The sequence below is a fragment of the Mobula birostris genome, chromosome 10 (genome assembly GCF_030028105.1).
Source record: "Mobula birostris isolate sMobBir1 chromosome 10, sMobBir1.hap1, whole genome shotgun sequence".
NCBI classification, from domain to species: Eukaryota; Metazoa; Chordata; class Chondrichthyes; order Myliobatiformes; family Myliobatidae; genus Mobula; species Mobula birostris.
In genome coordinates, this window is record NC_092379.1 from 100,073,975 (window position 1) to 100,094,048 (window position 20,074).

Here is a 20,074-nt window from a genome sequence, read left to right on the forward strand (position 1 = left end):
TAATTAATAATTTCCTGCTGATTTTGCTGAATTGAAGGGGACCAAAAACCTTTTACTCTCAAAGCAATAAGAATTATCCTCACTAAACCAAGGATCTCTCATTAGTCTTTCCTCATTAGATCTCATATCATCCTTGTCACACAGATTGTATAATTGTAGATCTTCCTTCATATAAACACAATATGTTAGTAATTGTAATACTAATTTTTCACCACCAGATAGGGCTGGCAACATATAATATAACAGCAAGGTTGTAATGTTGAGGCTTTACAAGGCATTGGTCAGATGAGATTTAGAGTATTGTGAGCAGTTTTGGGCCCTTTATCTAAGAAAAGATGTGCTGGCTTTGGAGAAGGTGCTGAGAAGGTTCACAAAAATGATTCCAGGAATTAAATGGTTATCATATAAAAAGCATTTGATAGCTCTGGGCCTGAACTTGCTGGAGTTTAGTAAACTGAGGGGGGATCTCCTTGAAACCTACCGAACATTGGAAGGTCTGGATAGAGTGAATGTGGGGAGGATGTTTTCTATTGTGGGTGAGTCTAGGACGAGAGGGCACAGCTTCAGAATAGAGGGACGTCCATTTAGAATGGAGGTGAGGAGGAATTTCTTTAGCCAGAAGGCAGAGAATTTGTGGAAATCATTGCCACAGCCAGTTGTGGAGGCCTAGTCACTGAGTATATTTAAAGTGGAGGTTGACAGGCTCTTGATTAGTCAGTGTGTCAAAGGTTACAAGGAAAAGGCAGGAGAATGGAGTAGAGAGGGATAATAAATCAGCCATGATGTAATTGAGGAGCAGACTCGATGGGCCGAAAGGTCAAATTCTGCTTATGGATCTGATAGTTTTTTGATCCTTATGTGCTGAAATTATGAGTTTGGAGCTAGAGTAATCCACTCAACCCTTCAAGCCTGTTGTGCATGCCTGATTTGATTGTAACGCTGCATTCATTTCTACACACAGGAACCTTTCAACCCCTCGGGTATCAAGAGTCAATCTATATCTGCCTTAACAAATTTCCAAAACTGTGCTTCTGTCTCCCTTGGAGGAGAAAAATTCCAAAGATTTACAACCCTTTGAAAGAGAAAAAAAATGCATCACCTCTATCTTAAATAGGAAACTCTTTATTTTAAGCAATGATTCCTTATCTATAGATTCCATCACAAATGGAAACATCCTCTCCCATTTACTCTGCTAAAACAGTTGCTGATTGATAATGTCTTAAATTATGATAGGTCCAGAAAGTGATCAATTACAGAGTTAAATAGCAGTAATCAAGTGTATCTGTTGGAATGAAGGCTGATGACCTGATTAGGTCACTAATTTGTTGTTTTTGCTGTCTTTTGGGAGTACAAATATTTCCACTTGTGAACGGTACTATAAATAAGGAAACATAAATGCAAAATAGTAATGAATCCAGCAGGGAAATTAGGATAAGGATTGTTGGATTCCAGCAATTTTTTACTGTTTTCAGTTTCTGGCCTGCAATAATTTTACTGTGAGGGAGCCATTGAAAAGGAAGAAACACAAACTATAATTAGTTGTAAATCAGTATGAAAATTTAATAGTAATTTTATTTGGTAAACTGACAAAATATAGGAAGTCTACCACTGGGGAGCAACAGAATGATAGAAGCTAAGTTTACTTGTTATGCATTGCAGACCTTCTTGCAAAGATGGATTGAGTGGGAGTGCCTGTTTTTTCAGGAGATGAATGCCTCCCCACAGCTGGCAGTATCAGTAAGCCACTTGCATGCAAATACTTCATGTTTAAGACCTCTCCCTCACCAAGCAAATGCCCGCAGGAATCCTGTGAAGCCATTGGACAAAGCTGCACACCAACTACCAAACTTGTTGTCCTCAGTTGTATGTACCAAATGAACAATATCTTCGACTTCCAAAATTTATTTTAGTTGAAGCTAGCAGAACTGAATTGTAGAAATGGAGCACTGCTTATTTATTGAATGGGAATGTATATATAGTAGATATTCAGTAAGGTATTCAATGACATCAGCAAACATGGGGAATGATTGTGGCAGCATACTGGGGCTCATCAGGTATCATATAATATATTTAGCGTAAATTATGCATTGGATTTTCACTGTAGGCTGAGAATACCTTTGAAGTGCTGCCTTCTTCATAAAAATTTGATAAACTTGATGCAAGACTTTCTGAACATGACACCTCTGGCCCTTGATCTATTCGTGCCTTGTGGTTAATGCTGGTAGAATGGTATTTTTTGGTTTAGTTGTATCCAGTAGAAGATGAGGGTCCTTTTCCTTGTACTGATGAAGTTCAGATGGCATCAGAATTCTGCATTGCTGTTAGGTACAGAATCACATCAAAAAGGCATGGAAAATGCAATGCCACTACTATGGTGGTATGTCATTGATTTCCTCATTATCTGACACAAATCTAATACCAATAACCTTCAGGTTTGATAGCAAAGTTTGAATATCCACCAATGTTTAACAGGCAAGCAATCTTATGAGAGAAAAGCAGTGAAGTAGTCAAGGTGATGGAAGGATAAGCTGAATGTACATATGGATATTGAACATAGAAAGAAATAATTTCTCAGGATATTTGAAAGTGCTTTCAAATGTGCCACTAACCTGATAGATAAGAGGAAAATTATGTTCATGTGAAAATACTGAACTAGGTAACCAAAGCGAACATTCTGGAGGGGAGTGATTTAAAATAGAAAGGGATACTGGCATGTGGGAATGCAATCTTAGCCTGGTTTTTGCTTTGTAGTGACAATGAAATTCATTGTGCTCACTGTCATTATATAATGAAACTGTCAGTAATTTTGAGCTTTTGTTTTGTAACTGCATTATTTAGGGAGAACTCAATGACTTACTGTTCCTCTGCAAGGTTCACTGTTTTTCTGCCTTTTTTTTCCCCCACACAATCATGAGAAGTCATCTGAATTGATAAAGAATTCTGGTATCTAGGAGACAATAAGCAGCTTGAAACTGTTGCACACTATTCAATAAAATCAAAATGATTTTTTTTTGCTGGAATATCAAGCCATAATTAGTGTTAGAAATCCTACTGGATAAAAGAAACTCATTTTATATATTCAGTATTTATTGGAGTTCCATCATTTAAATATATTTTAGAAATCATACTGCAGATTCTTCTAAAGTATGTCAAATTTTCCCTCTGGAAAATGTGTAAAATATTTGCTAAAAGTTATACTTCCCTGATTATAATTTATTTTCTGAGAATTATTTGATACAACAGTATATTTAGCTAACACAACCACATCACAGATGGAATGACACATGACGACCTCAGAGATTACAGTATCTCTAGGGGCAGGTTTCTTTGAAGGTGTTGTCTTGACAACTGGACCACAAAACACAAAAAATGCATTTACTGTACATAATGTTATGCATTAAATCATATTATTTCCTGCCATAGATGCAATTGCTGTGGAGGCTGAATAAAAGGGATTGTTTTCTTTGCTCAATATGTCAAAGATTTCTTTCTATTTTCCCTCCGCAAAGCACTCCAGCGTGTGGTGAAAACTGCCCAGTGGATTATCGGCACCCAATTGCCCACCATTGAGAACATCTACCATAAATGCTGCCTGGGCAAGGCGAAAAGCATTATCAAGGATGCATCCCACCCTAACCGTGGACTTTTCACTCTCCTCTCGTCCGGTAGGCACTACAGGAGCCTCCGCTCCTGCACCAGCAGGCACAGGAAGAGCTTCTTCCCTGAGGCTGTGACACTGCTGAACCTCTCATCACAGCGCTAAGCAGTATTGCATCTGTATTGTACTGTCTCAGTACTTTTATATTTGTGTGCTGTAGCACTTTTTATTCACAGTGATTTTGTAAATAACACTATTCTTTGCATTTCTGGTCAGATGCTAAATGCATTTCATTGGCTTTGTATCTGTACTTGGCATGATGACAATAAAGTTGAATCTAATCGAATCTAATCTAATATGATTGTGCTCTGAAAGTGCATGATATCTCCTGCTATTGAGGTAGAATGGATATTCCCACTTTGTCCAACCAGTCTACAGGGTCTGATTCTTTCCTGAAGGCAGAGGAACAGCATGGTGACAATATGCATTTGTGAGAGGCCAGATACCTTTCTCAGGATGCTACACAACAATGCTTTTTTCACTTTTTTTTTGTCTGAAAAGAGATTTATTCCAGCAGGAAGTATTCAAATCCTTCCAGTTCTGAATGTGCAGCCCAATTTACAGGACAAAGATTTTCTAGGATTTGATGAGAGCCAAGGTTGTAATGTCACCTGCAATTTAAATAATATTGGTGAAAAATGTGCTGTGATCTTTGTTTACTGGGCATTTGCCACAATTTGTTGAAAATTCTTGGTTGAATAAACACTCAGAATTCCAGATTTTTTTCAGTACTCGATGTGGAGATGCATCAGTTACAGATATCATTAATCTTTTTTTACGATTTTTAAATTTACCAATAGGGGTGGCCATGGGGGTGTAGCAGTTAGCACAATGCTATTGCAGCTCAGGGTGCTGGAGTTTGGAGTTAATTTCCAATGCCATCTTTAAGGAGTCTGTTCATCCTCCTCGTTGAATGCATGGGTTTTCACCAGGTGCCATGGTTTCCTTCAGCAGTTGGTAGTTTAATTGGTCATTGTAAATTGTCCCATGATTAGGATGGGGTTAAATCAGGGGCTGGAGGGGACTATTCCACACAACGCACACAAAATGTTGGAGGAACTCATTTCCTCCAGCATTTTGTGTATGTTGTTTGGATTTCTAGCACCTGCAGATTTTCTCTTGTTTGTGTAATGGCCTAGTTCATGTTGTAGCTCAATAAATAATTTAACAGCCCAATCAACAGGAAGAAGGAAATAAACTGGAAAGCAAATGTTATGCTGTTTACATTACTTATGTTCTTAATGTTAATCAATGAAAGCTATGCTTCTTTAGATAGCAAATCATCATGTCATTGCATGATATTCTGTATGGCCCCACAGGACATTCAAATAATAGGAGAATCTTAGTTCTTATATTGGAAAATGTATCCTTAATTAATAGCATTGTGAAGCATTTATGCGTAAAGTTGTCTGAAAAGAGGACTATATACTGTAAGGCACTTGCATATTTCAGGGAATGAAAATTCAAGCATAATGTGCATAGATTGTGCACTAGCAGACTTGGACCGGAGATGCAAGGAGTACTAGAGTAGTGATGGTGGGTTCTTAGAATATTAGGAGAATGTTTTAAAGCTTGCAAGCAAGGTGAAGTGAGCATGGCATTTAACGGTATTAGCTCTCACTTTTGGTAGTGTTAGAGAAAAATTATTTTCAGGTTTTAAGAATGGAAGTGAAAGTTTTGTCCTAGGGCCATTAGAAATTCGACATTTGGGTGTGTCCATGTGTCCACGGATTAGTTAGATGGTGGTGAGAACTCTGGCTGCTCAAGGAAATGTGGAGCCAGAGTATCTGAGATTGGAAAAGGGAGATAGCAAAAGGAATATCAGCATGTGAATGGGAAGAAGCTTATGGATATTCCACAAGTCCAAATCAATGAAGCTTCTCAAGATGAAGAATGTGGAAAAGGTAACTTATGCTTGGAAAAAGGACAAATGTGACAGAGCCACAAAGTAAAGCAGTTGGCAGAGAAAATAAATAAAGGTTCTGGTCATGAATGGTGACTGTGGAAGAGTATGGGGACTGGGGACAGTGGAAACCTGCTGAAAGAAATGAAAAGCGTCAACCTTAAAATAGATGGGAGATTCCTCTCATTGAAGCATTTCCAGCAAAACGAAAAGAGAGGCAATGATACATGCTGGTCCATTAACAGGAGCAGCCTGCTAAACATCAATACCCTCTCCTAGTAGGCCTTCCCCATGTCGGAATGAAAGCATTTAAAAAGCTCATTTACACTGCCTATCCGGATAATCACCTTTTATAGTGTGCACTAGATTCTCTATAGCAAAGCATTACTTTCTTTTTATGTTAGTAAAGGGAAACTGTTAATTAAAAATAATCCAAGAAAATGAGTCAAGTTCAGGGTGGCAGTGTAAGCTTTTTTGTAAATCTAATGCTTTTTTAATTGCAGATTTAAATTTATTTTCATGAATAATTTCTATTACAACTCAAACAGATCTCTTACTTTTTAGTAATCGGGGAGGGAAGACCTTTCCATCATCGGGATGTGCATGTCTAATGAATGCCAATGCTCCTGGTACTTTATACAACTCAGAATCCGAACACTTCTTCCTCTGATCCTGCAGAGAGAGACTTTCGCAGAAGCTGGGTGAGATATTCATTGGTGTGGTATTGCTGCTCTGGGAGCAGAGGCCACATGCAGATTTTGCACAGGGATGTTCTGCCATCACAAATGCTTCATTTCCTTGATCTAAATCCCTGTATAAATTGAGGAATGTAACATTATTTGAAAAAGATCATGTCCAGTTGCCCAATCTATGACAAAAAGCAAACATGTCTAGTTTATACCCAGATTAATTGGTTTCAGAAGTCCACATGCCAGTATCTTGGTTTCCTTATGTAGCAGTATAATGTTATACTTACTACGCTATATTTATCCAAGTTATAAGGAATCAGAACAGAATGAAAAACCATAGAAAGATTTATACTACAAGTCTGGCTCTGCACTGAGTTATTTTTTGTGCCACTTATGCTGATTGCTTCCAATCTGCTGAACATATCATGTGCAGACATTTTCACTGAGTCTTACTCCTGCTCAAAAAGTGGCCAGTACATGTCACTCGCACGGGCACAAGACAGACTCTTTATTCGTCATGCAATGTTGAATTCACTCCAAATTAGACTGAGGTGATTGAGCTAAAAGGTAGCCACCATGTTTTTTATTTTCACAAGTGATTACCTAGAAGTAAAGCTAATTAGAGAGAATTGTGGTAACTGCAAATATCAATAAGGGTGAAAGCCTTTAAAAGTGAGTAAAATGGACAAGGTTCAGATTATACCAGCAGCCATATCCCTTGCCTATCCTGTCAAACATAGTTGTGTTGGTGGCCACAGGCTCTCAACGTGGGAGTGTGGAGTATGAATGGACCTGTGGAAGAGGGTGCCCTGGTAGAAGAGGCAGGAGGATGCCTTGACCAGCTCCCCACATTTATTCTGCAAGTGGTTCTCTTCTGCACAGAGCAATATGTGAGGGGATATCACTTCAGCAAGAGGATGGTAATTGAGATCTACCATATGCTGCAATCAAACTACAGCCGGAGAGCTTTCCAGGGACTGATTTGCTAATGATGCTTTAAGTGATTATTCAGTACCTTGTTCAGGAGTTTTCCAAAGTGTGCTTTCCAACAAGTTTTAATGGACGCATTGTCCTGACTATAGTCCCATCCTGAAATCTTCAGGGGGTTGACTATGGAAACCTCAACCTCAGCAGCAATAAAGAGATTCCATATATCACACGTATCCTGACCTTTGAACTCGATGCCTCGACTAATAAAGGCAAACATATCATATGGCTTCTTAACCACCCTGTCAACCTGCGTAACCACTTTCAGGGAGCTATGAACTTAGACCCCTATATCCTTCTGCTCATTAACATTTTTACGGATCTTACCTTTAACGGTGTACTGTCTCTTTGCATTTAACCTACCAAGGTGCAATACGTCACATATTTCCTAGTTAAACTCCTCTGCCATTTCTCTGCCCATATCTGCATCTGATCCATATCATGTTGTATTTTCTGCCAGTCTTCTATGCTATCCACAATACCATCAACCTTCATATTTTCTGCAGACTTACTAATCCATCCATCTAGATTTTCATCCAGGTCATTTATATACATCACAAACAGGAGAAGTCCCAGTACAGATCCCTGCAAAATACCATTAATCACAGACTTCCAGCTAGGATAAGTTCCTTTGACTATTACCTCTAGTCTTTTTAGGACAAGCCAGTTCTGAATCCAATCTGCTAATTCATCACTGATCCCATGCATCTTAATCTTCTGGATGGACCTCCCATGAGGGACCCTGTAAAAGCTATGTAGACAACATCTGTCGTTTTACCTTCATCAATCATCTTTGTTACCTCATCAAAAAATAAATCAATTTAGTAAGACAAGACTTGCCCCATATAAAGCCATGCTGGCTCTCCCTAATTAGGCCATGGTTTTACAAATACACATAAACTCTATCCCTAAAAATTCTCTCCAATAACATTCTTACCATTGACATGAGACTCGCTGGTCTATAGTTTTCAGAATTGTCCTTTGTTTCCTTCTCGAATAATGGAACAACTTTAGCAACTCGCCTGTGTCCAGAGAAGACATGAAGATATTGGTTAAGGCCCCAGCAATCTTTTCTCTTGCCTCTTTCAATAATCTGGGGTGTATCCCTTCAGGCTCTGGGGATTTATACTCCTTAGTGCTCTTTAAGACACCCAACACTAACTCCTATTTTACCTCAAAATGCCCTGGCATATCAATACACTCTGTACTGATCTCCCTATCCTCCACATCCTTCTCCTTGATAAATACTGATTAAAGCACTCATTAAGGACCACACCCATATCCTCTTGACATATTTCAACAGAAATGGTTTTCTATTGCCTTCATCTGGACAGTGTCTTTACAAAACAGGTAACCCCAGCCATTATCAATATTCCCAGAGAAGTTTAATGTATAAAAATTAAAACCATGGCACTTGTGCAAGCTAGGTACTTCTCTTTCTCAGGTAGCAAATACTAACAAAAGTATCCAGAATTGGGCCTGTAAGTTCTGCCCAGACGAAGCTAACATACCATGTTTTTAACAGTCAGGGCCTCTAAATCCCAAATTCTCTCTACGCACAAGACTATGATCATAAAATTCATCCTTGAACCATGAAACATTGGCTCTACATCAAAATCATCAAAGGAGATTGGAACTATCATTTGCATGACTTTTAATAAAACTTCAGAATCAGAAGGGGAGAAATTCAAGCAATAAAGAAACCATTCTGGTGTCAACATCATGGGAAATCACACTATCAATAATTCCTCTCTCCGGAATGAGAAAAGACAAAACACAAAGCAAAGGGAAAAGGAATGACATGAACTTAGCCAAATCTTCCCTTGACCTAAACGTGTAAGTCTGACTTCCAGCTTGAGTTTTGAAGGATTGAGTCAATGCAAGGTGTATAAACAACACAGATTCCAGAAAAATATAATGTGGAACAGAACTTTCTCATCCTCTGAGGTGTTGCCAATAGATCATTAAAAAAAACTGACCACACCCTCATTCAAGGGCAAATAGGAATTATTATTAAATGGTGGCTGCTGGTGATGCCTACATTTCATAAGGGAATAAATGTTTTTAATTATTTCTCGGTAACTTGTCTCTGATGGTAACTGTATAAATGCTCACCACCAAAGTTAATGAATATGAGAACAAGTAAGACCTAAGCTATATTTTAAAATCAATCACTTATAAACTAATCAGGAATGTGTGCATACCCCATACCTAGTCTCCTCATTCCTTTGCCTTATTTTTGCTCCTACATAGTAATCTCCCTCTGTTGAGAAGGTTACAGGTAGCTCTTGAGAAGGTATCTCTCAAGAATGCCAAGCTTTAGAGAATATCACCTTGGTATGAAAAGCAACCTGAGTGAACTGGCTAACAGGTAACAGAGGGCAGAATGACGGCAAATAAGATTATAACTTATTGCGTATGACCTCTCTGTCTGTGGAGATAGCACGTGGACAACCCATTCCCCTGCACTGGCTGTTCACTGCTTGCTAAATGAAAGCAGAGCAAAAGACCATAAAATCATAAGACATAGGAAGAGAATTAGGCCATTTGGTCCATTGAATGTGCTCAGCCATACCACCACAGCTGATTTATCATCCCCTTCAAACCAATCTCCTGCTTTCTTCCTATAGCCTTTGACACCCTTATTAAAGGCTTAACTAAAGTTTAACCTTTGTAACTATTGATAGCATTACATCTTCGCTTTTGTATGCTCATCCCCTCAAAATGAATGCCTTCCTTACCACTGACTCAGCCAGCAAATCCCTTTGCAACTCTGATTTCTAAATTTTCTCCGCTTATAGAAAATAGTGTATCGTTTTATTCCTTCTACCAAAGTGCAAGATCTTTGACATCCCTACGTTATATTCCAGCTAGCAATTCCTTGCCCATTCATCTAATCAGTCTAAATCCTTCTGCAGACTCCCTGCTTCATCAGCTCTGCTTGCCCCTCCGCCTATCTTCGTATTGTTCACAAACTTGGCTACAGGTGAAGGGACAGGGAAAGCTAGAGCCAAAAACTTAAACACCTAATAACTTGCAAATTAGAAGAGAGTGTAGGATGTACGATATATGAATGGAAAATGAGCAAGAGAACTGTTGTGTTCTATGGTGCCACTGTTGAATCTGAATCTGAGGGCAGCTGAACCAATCTTGTAAGTTCTCTACCTTCAACTCCACCAAGCCTTTATATGTAAGCTTGTCCTCCAACTGCATGCTATGTTTGAATAATTGGCATCCAGTTCAAGCTATGTGAAGTAGGTGTAAAGCCATCATGAAGATGAAGCCAAGCATATGAACACTAGAGAAGAGTCCTGATTGATTGTTTGGTGATCTATATGTATTATATAGAACAGAGTAAATGGCTAGACCAGCAAGTGGATTTGAGATGGGACTTCTAGGTCATTAAACTTTATGCATCAATCTGTGGATGTCCTTCACGCCTTGGTAGTGACTTCCTCCACTTTAGCTTGATATTTGTTGGAGGGCTTCGTTCAAGAAAAAAAATGCGCTCCTTCTTTCCAAAGTGATGACCAAGACTTTCAGAGCCTTGTCTTAAAATCAGATTTCTCTGTCATAGTTGTTCCCAAACTTTGAACCCTTTAAAATTGCCTTCATCTCCAGTTACAATCAACAGTTTCCCTTAAGCTGTGTAGGAGTAATGTCAATCAGCATCTTGCCACTAATGATGTTGGATCCTACAGATGCATGCTGCAAGAATGTTATCATCAATATTCATTGGATGCTGAAATTCTGATAATGAGGTTGGATAGCAAAGTTACACTGAGTGTGATCTCAGTATATCTTAGCCCCTTTAGGGAATGATATTGTTTATGATTGTGTTGTGTGTGTGTGTGTGTGTGTGTGCGTGCGCACACAAGCGCATCCATTTATGATTTCATGTAGGTCCTGATATAATTGCTGTTCTCAGCTCAACAGGAACAGATTATCGCTGCTAAATAAATATTGACATCTGGGTAAAAATAATAATTTTGGGAGTCTGGACAATTTTCACACTGATTATTTTGAACATAAATGTGACACCTGTCAATCTACTATATTAATGCACTGATAACACTGTTATAGACCAAACAGATTTATCTTCTGTTCCAATATTAATAGACATCACATCACTATCTTCACTGCAACTTACGATTGGCACTTCAGCTTCCTGCGTAGAAGATAATGAACAACATCCTTATCCGTCTGCATTAAACTCATTAGCACTTCATTCTGAAGCTCTGGAGAAACCTAGACCAAAGAAAAAGTAACCAAGTAATAGAAAAACAATGTGTGTTAGAAAAACGTACTGATCATAGCCTTGCTAATGAACATATAGAGACTAATGGATACACTGCACCAATTAGGATATAATTAAAGCTGGGATATAATTAAAGATTTTCATTGTGTGTACATCAAGTAATGAGCACTTGGGAATAAGTTGCAGGCTAGAATTTAATTGTATGGTTTATTTATTGAATAACAGATATTAGGGTGTGAGCAACAAAGTAGAGTTTCAACAGCTGTTGAAGTGAGATCTGTTGTGAATATAAATTTAGTGCTCTGCAGAACCTTATACAAGCCATTAAGTCATCTCCTAAACATTTATCAGCAGTACTCGAATATGACTTACAAAGACATTTAATTATTTTTGTCAGATCCCAGAATGACCAGTAACTCAGAATCCATCCAGCTCATGAAATCAATCACCACTTTATGTACGAGCAATCCTTCCTGTCCCACTGTGGATTTGTTCATTTCAGATGCCTATGCAGCTTCCTCTTGTAGAGATACAGCCTAGAGCCACCTCTGCCACAAAGGGATGCTTTTCTTTTTGTCACTGTTCATTCATTTGCCAATTGTGTTATTATGAATGCATAATAAAGAACTTCAGTTCCCAGTGGCCAATACTAGGGGTTGCACCCGGAACTGGAAGCTACGTTGCTGATTGGGTTGCATGTGCACAGAGTGGTGTTGCAGTTCAGTAATAAAATATTCTAATGTTCCACCAGTACATCTAGACAAGATTTTGAAGTGGAGACAGATTACCCAAACCATTTGTCTCAATCTGTCCAAACCCAGGAATGACTGTCCAATGAGGATACAGCACATGTTGATAAGGCTTCAGAAATATGATGTGATGGTGATCTACACATCAGGAAAATATATGCTGGCTGCTGATATGCTGTCTTGAGCAGTCAACAAGAATAATAAGAGTGATCAAGTGGTTAATGCAGATATACAGGCCTATGCTGACAAGATTGTCACCTCCCTTCCAGTATCTCCAGATAGAACAGAGCAGTAGGGCCAGATTTAAAAAAATGTAAGGATTCAAAGGTACCGTACAGAAAGAATGGCCAGTGGCTAAGAATGACTGTCCAATATGTATTTGGGATTACTGGGCATGCAGAGTGAAAGATATGGTATTCAAAGGGAGCAGGTTTGTGACTCCAGTGTAGCTATGTAAGGAAATACTCCAGAAGATACACGAAGAGCATCTTGGTGAGGAAAAATGTAAATGCAGAGCTTGTGATGTGATGTGACTGAATGAATGAAGACATCAGCCAGACTACTAGTTCATGTGAAATATGCCTTACCCACAGACCAAAGCAGCAAGCAGAATCACTTACACCACACCCTGTACCATTCAGGCTGTACTTCAAAGTTGGAGTGGATTTGTTTGATTGCAATGGGAAAAATCATATTGTTGTGTCAGACTACTTTTCCAATTACCCAGAGGTCGTAACACTGCAATCAACATCCAGCAAAGTAGTCATCACCTTCGTAAAAACTGTGTTTGTGAGGCAGGGAGTTCTATGTGAAGTAGTATTAGACAATGGTCCACACCTTTTGAGCTGTGAACTTGGGTCTTTGTCAATGTTCGGGGGCTTTGATATATAACTTCAAACCCACATCACCCAAAATCTAATGGCATAACGGAGAGTTCAGTCAAAGTAGTGAAGGGGCTCATGAAGAAAGCTCAAGATGGACAAGAAGATTTCCACAAAAGTTTAAGGATTTACAGAAGCGAACCACTGCAGAATGGCCTTTCACCAAATCAAATGTTGATTGGTCAATGCACTTGCACTAATCTTCCAAAGCATGAAAACCTGCTGACACATAAAGGAGCACACAAAGCCAAATTGGCTAAAGTGAAAGGGAAAGAAAAGCAGAAACAGTGCCATGATAAGACTACAAATAGCCTACCAGTCCTGAAACCTGGAGATCAAGTGTGAATCTGAGATCATGATCCTGGCACATGGTCCAAGCAAGGATATGTTCAAGAGGAAGTAACTCCACATTCCTACCAGATCCATTCAGAGTGAGGGACACCTCTGAGAAGGAACCACATGTATCTATGACTACAAGCTCCAACCCATAGCTGTGATGCATCACCTGCCAGTACACCAAAAGGGCCAGCATATGTAAAAAATGAACATGTTGATGAGAGTTCTCAGAAAGACACAAATATTAATGCAGCAAATGAAAGCAATACACCTGTGGAAACAAATAGACAGGCCAAAAAGGACATTAAACCACCCCAGAGATCAATTGAAAATTGTTGAGTGGATTAAGGCAGCGGTCTCCAACGACCAGGCCGCAAAGCATGTGCTATCGGGCCACAAGGAAACGTTATGATTTGGCGATATGAGTCAGCCGCACCTTTCCTCATTCCCTGTCACGCCCACTGTTGAACTTTAACGCACACGAGGTCATTATGTACGTGAGGTCATTACCCGCGCGTCATTCATGTCAGTGTGAGAAGGAAATCAACTCCTTGAGCTTGCAAATGACGGCAGGCTGAAAGGTATGTTTGACATAACACCTCTGCCAGCTTTCTGGATCAAAGTCAAGGCTAAATATCCTGAGATAGCCATGAAAACACTGAAAATGTTGCTTCCATTTCCAACGTATCTCTGCAATGAATGCAACGAAAACTAAATTGCGGAATAGACTGGACAAAAGGAACCCCCTTCAAGTATCACTGTCTCCCGTCACCCTTCGATGGCACCATTTTGTTGTAGGGAAACAAGCCCAGGGCTCCCACTGATTCAGCGATATTGGTGTGTTGCAATGATTTTATATGTTCATACAGGGAAAATATGTGCTGTGTGCTTAATATCCAAATGTTACTTGAAATGTTATGATGCTATTGACTTATAAGTGACTTATATAACCATATAACAATTACAGCACAGAAACAGGCCACCTCTGCCCTTCAAGTCCGTGCCGAACGCCACTCTCACCTAGTCCCACCGACCCGCACACAGCCCATAACCCTCCATTCCTTTCCTGTCCATATACCTATCCAATTTTTCTTTAAATGTCAATATTGAACCTGCCTCTACAACTTCTACTGGAAGTTCGTTCAACACTTACTTCAAGCTCCCCTGTCCTCCCCTGATAATTGACTTATCACTATATTCATGCGAGGAAAATATGCGCTGTGTGTTTAATATTAAGTTCGTTAGATAAACCCTTTTAGAAACAAAACTGAGTGTATTAGCCACTTATCACCTATATTCTGGTCATGATTAACACCCCCCCACCAAACAGAATCGGCAGAAACAATTTGTAGAAAAAAATCGGCACGTACACGCATGTGCACACAGGTGCCCGCGCAAGGCTTCATGGTCATGGTAGTCTTTCTTGGGGTAAACACAACGTATTTAACTGCTACTCTTGTCCAGTGGCAACCCTACACCCCCCTCCCCGGGTCGGCTGGTCCGCAAGAATATTGTCAATATTAAACCGATCCGTGGTGCAAAAAAGGTTGGGGACTCCTGGATTAAGGGACTGTAATTGCTGGAGGAGGAGCTCAGCAGAATCAATGGTGCCTAATGCCACCTCCTTTTCTTGCATCTTCGGAAACAGCTCTATTTCCATCTTTAATATCTCTATTTTTCCCTTTCAGGGTTCTTAAGACAGGAGATCGGTGTGTCGTGGGAGATGGAAGATCTATGGCAGTATGCCCAGAGACCCAAGATCTTTGGGCACAGGGCTTGGAAAAAGCGAAGCAATGGACTTTTAACATTGTAAACCAACGAGTTGTTTGTTATGTCTCCCCTCTCGCTGTGAAACGGAGATATCTCTTTCTCCCTTACTAGGGAGAGAGAGAGCCTGTGGTATGTCGAATACCAGGTGAACGAGCAGTCTCTGGAGTACTGCAACTCTGTGTCTTTGCTGTTGCTTTGCTCATGCTTGAGTGCTCAGTGGCGGGTGCTGATGCTTTGTTTTGTCAATGGGGGGAAGGGGAATCGTTACTTTGCTGCCGCTTTCGCATGGAAGGGGCGAGCTGGGAGGGAATTTGGGGTCCTAACATTTACCTGTCATTTCTTCTTTGAGGATACTCATCTGTTTTTGTGGATGGTTGTGAAGAGAAAGCATTTCAGGATGTATATTGTACACATTTCTCTGACATTAAATGTACTTTTGAAACCTTTGAAACAATTCAAGTTGAAATGTTGAACAATTGAAAGTTCAAAAAAAATTAAGAGACTTGCTATGAAATGTAAATATTTTTCTTGGAGAGAATTATTGTTCCTTGCAGGTTTATGAGGACATAGTATTGTGTTTCTTTTTCTTTCAAGGGGGACAATGTGTTATTATGTGTGCACAATAAAGAACTTCAGTTCCCAGTGAACAATGCAGCTGGTTCACCTGGAACTGAATGGAGACCTAGTTAATTATGCATGAGTTTGAGCAGCAGTCCAACAATAAAATGTCTTAGTGTAAACCCATGCCAAGTTTGACTTTATTAAGAACAAACATAGCACCGATCACCTTTATTCTTTTTTTAGTGGTTCTTGTCCTCTGTGTTGTCAGGTTATACTTTTCTTTAATCACACTGTCCATACTCGTCAAGATTTTAAACACTGTCACAACACACCCTGCAAGGAGAACAATGCCAGCTTTTTCAGTGTATTTAATAATTCAAGCCCCAGGAATTATTAAGAATTTGCTAAGTCTCTTCTGTACCATTTCTAACTCCTTTATATAGTGAAATCAGAAATGGGCATAGTATCCTAGATATTGCCAAGCCAGTGCTTTATCAAGGGTCATTATGACTCCTTTTCTCTTGCTTTTTTTAGTTATAAGGGCCAGGATCCTTTCACTTATTTTAAGTACTTTCTCAAACCTGATAAGCTACTTTCATCAAACTATACAAAAATAACCCCAGATCTCTCTGTTCTTGTACCCTCTTCAGAACTGCTTTCTTTTTTATATAAAACCATAAGACCATAAGATATAGGAGCAGAAGTAGGCCATTTGGCCCATCGAGTCTGCTCTGCCATTCAATCATAGGCTGATCCAATTCTTCCAGTCATCCTCACTCCCCTGCCTTCTCCCCATACGCGTTGATGCTCTGACTAATCAAGAACCTATCTATCTCTGCCTTAAATACACCCAATGACTTGGCCTCCACAGCCGTTCATGGCAACAAATTCCATAGATTTACCACCCCCTGACTAAAGTAATTTCTGCACATCTCAGTTCTAAAAGGATGTTCTTCAGTACTGGAGTAGTGCCTTCTTGTCCTAGAATCGCCTACCAAGGGAAATAACTTTGCCATATCTAATCTGTTCAGGCCTTTTAACATTCGGAATGTTTCTATGAGATCCCCCCTCATTCTCCTGAACTCCAGGGAATACAGCCCAAGAGCTGCCAGATGTTCCTCATATGGCAACCCTTTTATTCCTGGAATCATTCTCATGAATCTTCTCTGAACCCTCTCCAATTTCAGTATATTCTTTCTAAAATAAGGAACCCAAAAGTGCACACAATACTCAAGTGTGGTCTCACAAGTGCCTTATGGAGCCTCAACATCACACCCTTGCTCTTATATTCTATACCTCTAGAAATGAATGCCAACAATGCATTCACCTTCTTCACAATCAACTCAACTTGGAGGTTAAATTTAGGGTATCTTGCACAAGGGCTCCAAAGTCCCTTTGCATCTCTGCATTTTGAATTCTCTCCCCATCCAAATAATAGTCTGCCTGTTTATTTCTTCCACCAAAGTGCATGACCATACACTTTCCAACATTGTATTTCATTTACTACTTCTTTTCCCATTCCCCTAAACTATCTAAAACTTTCTTCAGGCTTTCTGTTTCCTCAACACTACCTGCTCCCCCTCCTATCTTTGTATCATCAGCAAATTTAGTCACAAATCCATTAATACCGTAGTCCAAAAAGCAGCAGTCCCAACACAGACCCCTGTGGAACTCCACTAGTAACCGGCAATCAGCCAGAATAGGATCCCTTTAGTCCCACACTCTGTTTTCTGCCGACCAGCCAATGCTCCACCCACACTAGTAACTTCCCTGTAATTACATGGGTTCTTATCTTTCTAAGCAGCCTCATGTGCGGCACCTTGTCAAAGGCCTTCTGAAAATCCAAGTACACCACATCTACTGCATCTCCTTTGTCTACCCTGCTTATAATTTCCTCAAAGAATTGCAGTAGCTTTGTCAGGCAGGATTTTCCTTTCAGGAAACCATGCTGGTTTTGGCCTATCTTGTCATGTGCCTCCAGGTTCTCCATAATCTCATCCCTAACAATCGATTCCAACAACTTCCCAACCACTGATGTCAGACTAACAGGTCTATAGTTTCCTTTCTGCTGCCTCTCACTCTTCTTAAATAGTGGAGCACCAATAGCAATTTTCCAGTCATCCAGAACAATACCAGAATCTATTAATTCTTGAAAGATCATCGTTAATGCCTCTGTAATCCCTGCAGCTACTTCCTTCAAAACCCGAGGGTGTATTCCATCAGGTCCAGGAGATTTATCCACCCTCAGACCATTAAGCTTCCTAAGCACCTTCTCAGTCGCAATTTTCACAGCAGAAACTTAACTTCCCTGACACTCTTGAATGTCCGGTATACTGCAGACGTCTTCCACTGTGAAGACTGATGCAAAATATGCATTCAGTTCCTCTACCATCTCTGCATCCCTCATTACAATATCTCCAGCGTCATTTGGTATTGGTACTATATCTACCCTCGACTCTCTTTTATCCTTTATATACTTAAAAAAATCTTTTCATATGTTCTTTGATATTAGTCACCAGCTTCCTCTCTTAATTCATTTTTTTTCCTTCTGAATGACTTTCTTAGTTTCTTTCTGCAAGTTTTTAAAAGCGCCTCAATCCTCTATCTTCCCACTAGCTCTGGCTTCCTCGTATGTCCTCTCTTTTGCTTTTACTTTGACTCTGACTTCACTTGTCACCCACAGGAGTGTCCTTCTTCCCTTTGAAAATTTCTTCTTATTTGGAATATATCTGTCTTGCACTTCCTTCATTTTTTGCAGAAACTCCAGCCATTGCTGCTCTGCTGTCTTTCCTGCAAATGTCCCTTTCCAGTCAACTTCAGCCAGTTCCCCTCTCATGCCATTGTAATTTCCTTTATTCTACTGAAATACTGACACATTGGATTTTATTTTTTCCCTCTGAAATTTCAATGTGAACTCGATCATATTTTGATCACTGTTCCCTAAGAGTTCCTTAATGTTAAGGTCTCTTATCACCTCCGGATCATCGTACAACACCCAATCCAGCACAGCCGATCCCCTAGTGGACTCAACAACAAGCTGTTCTAAAAAGCCATCTCTTAGACATTCTACAAATTCTCTCTCTTGAGGTCCAGTACTGACCTGGTTTTCCCAATCCACTTTCATGTTAAAATCCCAACGATTATCATGACATTGCCTTTCCGATATGCCTTTTATACCTCCTGCTGTAATTTGTAATCCACATCGGCTGCTGTTTGGAGGCCTGTATACAACTGCAGTTAGGGTCCTTTTATCCTTGCCATTTCTTAACTCAACCCATAGAGATTTTACACCTTCCAATCCTACATCTTCTCTTTCCAATGATTTAATATTATTTCTTATACACAGGGCCACACCACCCCATCTGCCTACTAACCTATCTTTCCATTATACCGTATATCTTTGGACGTTAAGCTTCCAATGGCAGCTATCCTTTAGCCAAGTTTCAGAGATGGCCACAACGTCATTTTTGCCAATCTGTTGCTGAATTTCAAGATCGTCCATTTTATTGCTTATGCTGCGTGCATTCAAACACAACACTTTCAGTCCAGCATTTGTTGCTTTCTGTTTTAACTTCACCACACCTCTATTGCCCTGTAACTCATGCCACTGGCTGTGATTAAGCCTCATCTCCTGCCTGTTCTTTCTATAATCTCTGTTGCACGCTATCTTTGATTTATTTCTGTTTTTCCCTTCCTCAGCCCTATCACTCCAGTTCCCACTCCCCTGCCAAATTAGTTTAAACCCTCCCTAACAGCTCTATTAAATGTGCCTGCTAGGATATTGGACTCCTTTGGGTTCAGGTGTAACCTGTCCTTTTTGTACAGGTCGTACCTCTCCCAGAAGAGGCCCCAATGATCCAGGAATCTGTATCCCTGCCCCCTACACCGGACTCTCATCCACACATTAATATGCCTGATCATGCTATTCTTGCACTCGCTAGCAGAGCCTTAGTACTTAACCCTGAGAACTCCAGTATATATTTTCCTTCAGCCCAAAAGCCAATCTTTCCTTATAATTCACTTTTTTCTGTAACTTAAAAAAAGTTTTATATTCATGTTAGTTCAACTTGTATCTGCTGTTGGATTTAGTACTAACCTTAAAGCCGTTATCTGGCAATTTGTTAAATGGTTGTTGAATGTCCATATATAGCAACCATATAAACTGTATTTTTCCTCTGTAACCTCATGAAAACAGTCCTTCTAAGTAAATTAGATATGATTGGTCTGTTAAATGGTTTTTACAAATTCACATCTGATAAATTTTAATTTGGATGTTCACATC

General features: G+C 39.7%; 1 protein-coding gene across 6 annotated transcripts in view; it reads right to left on the bottom strand.

The window, feature by feature from the left end:
- LOC140204204 (rho GTPase-activating protein 6-like) overlaps window positions 1-20,074 on the bottom strand; it is a 161,366-nt gene that overhangs the window by 5,278 nt on the left and 136,014 nt on the right. For 5 of the 6 annotated variants that reach the window (XM_072270702.1, XM_072270700.1, XM_072270703.1 and 2 more), the window contains 2 exons: window positions 11,388-11,485; window positions 6,119-6,372 (listed from right to left, as the gene is read on the bottom strand). In XM_072270702.1, coding sequence (XP_072126803.1) covers window positions 6,119-6,372; window positions 11,388-11,485 — 352 coding nt within the window. Of the gene's footprint in view, window positions 1-2,115; window positions 2,319-6,118; window positions 6,373-11,387; window positions 11,486-20,074 lie in introns of all 6 variants that reach the window. The other variant, XR_011887557.1, reaches the window with a different exon arrangement.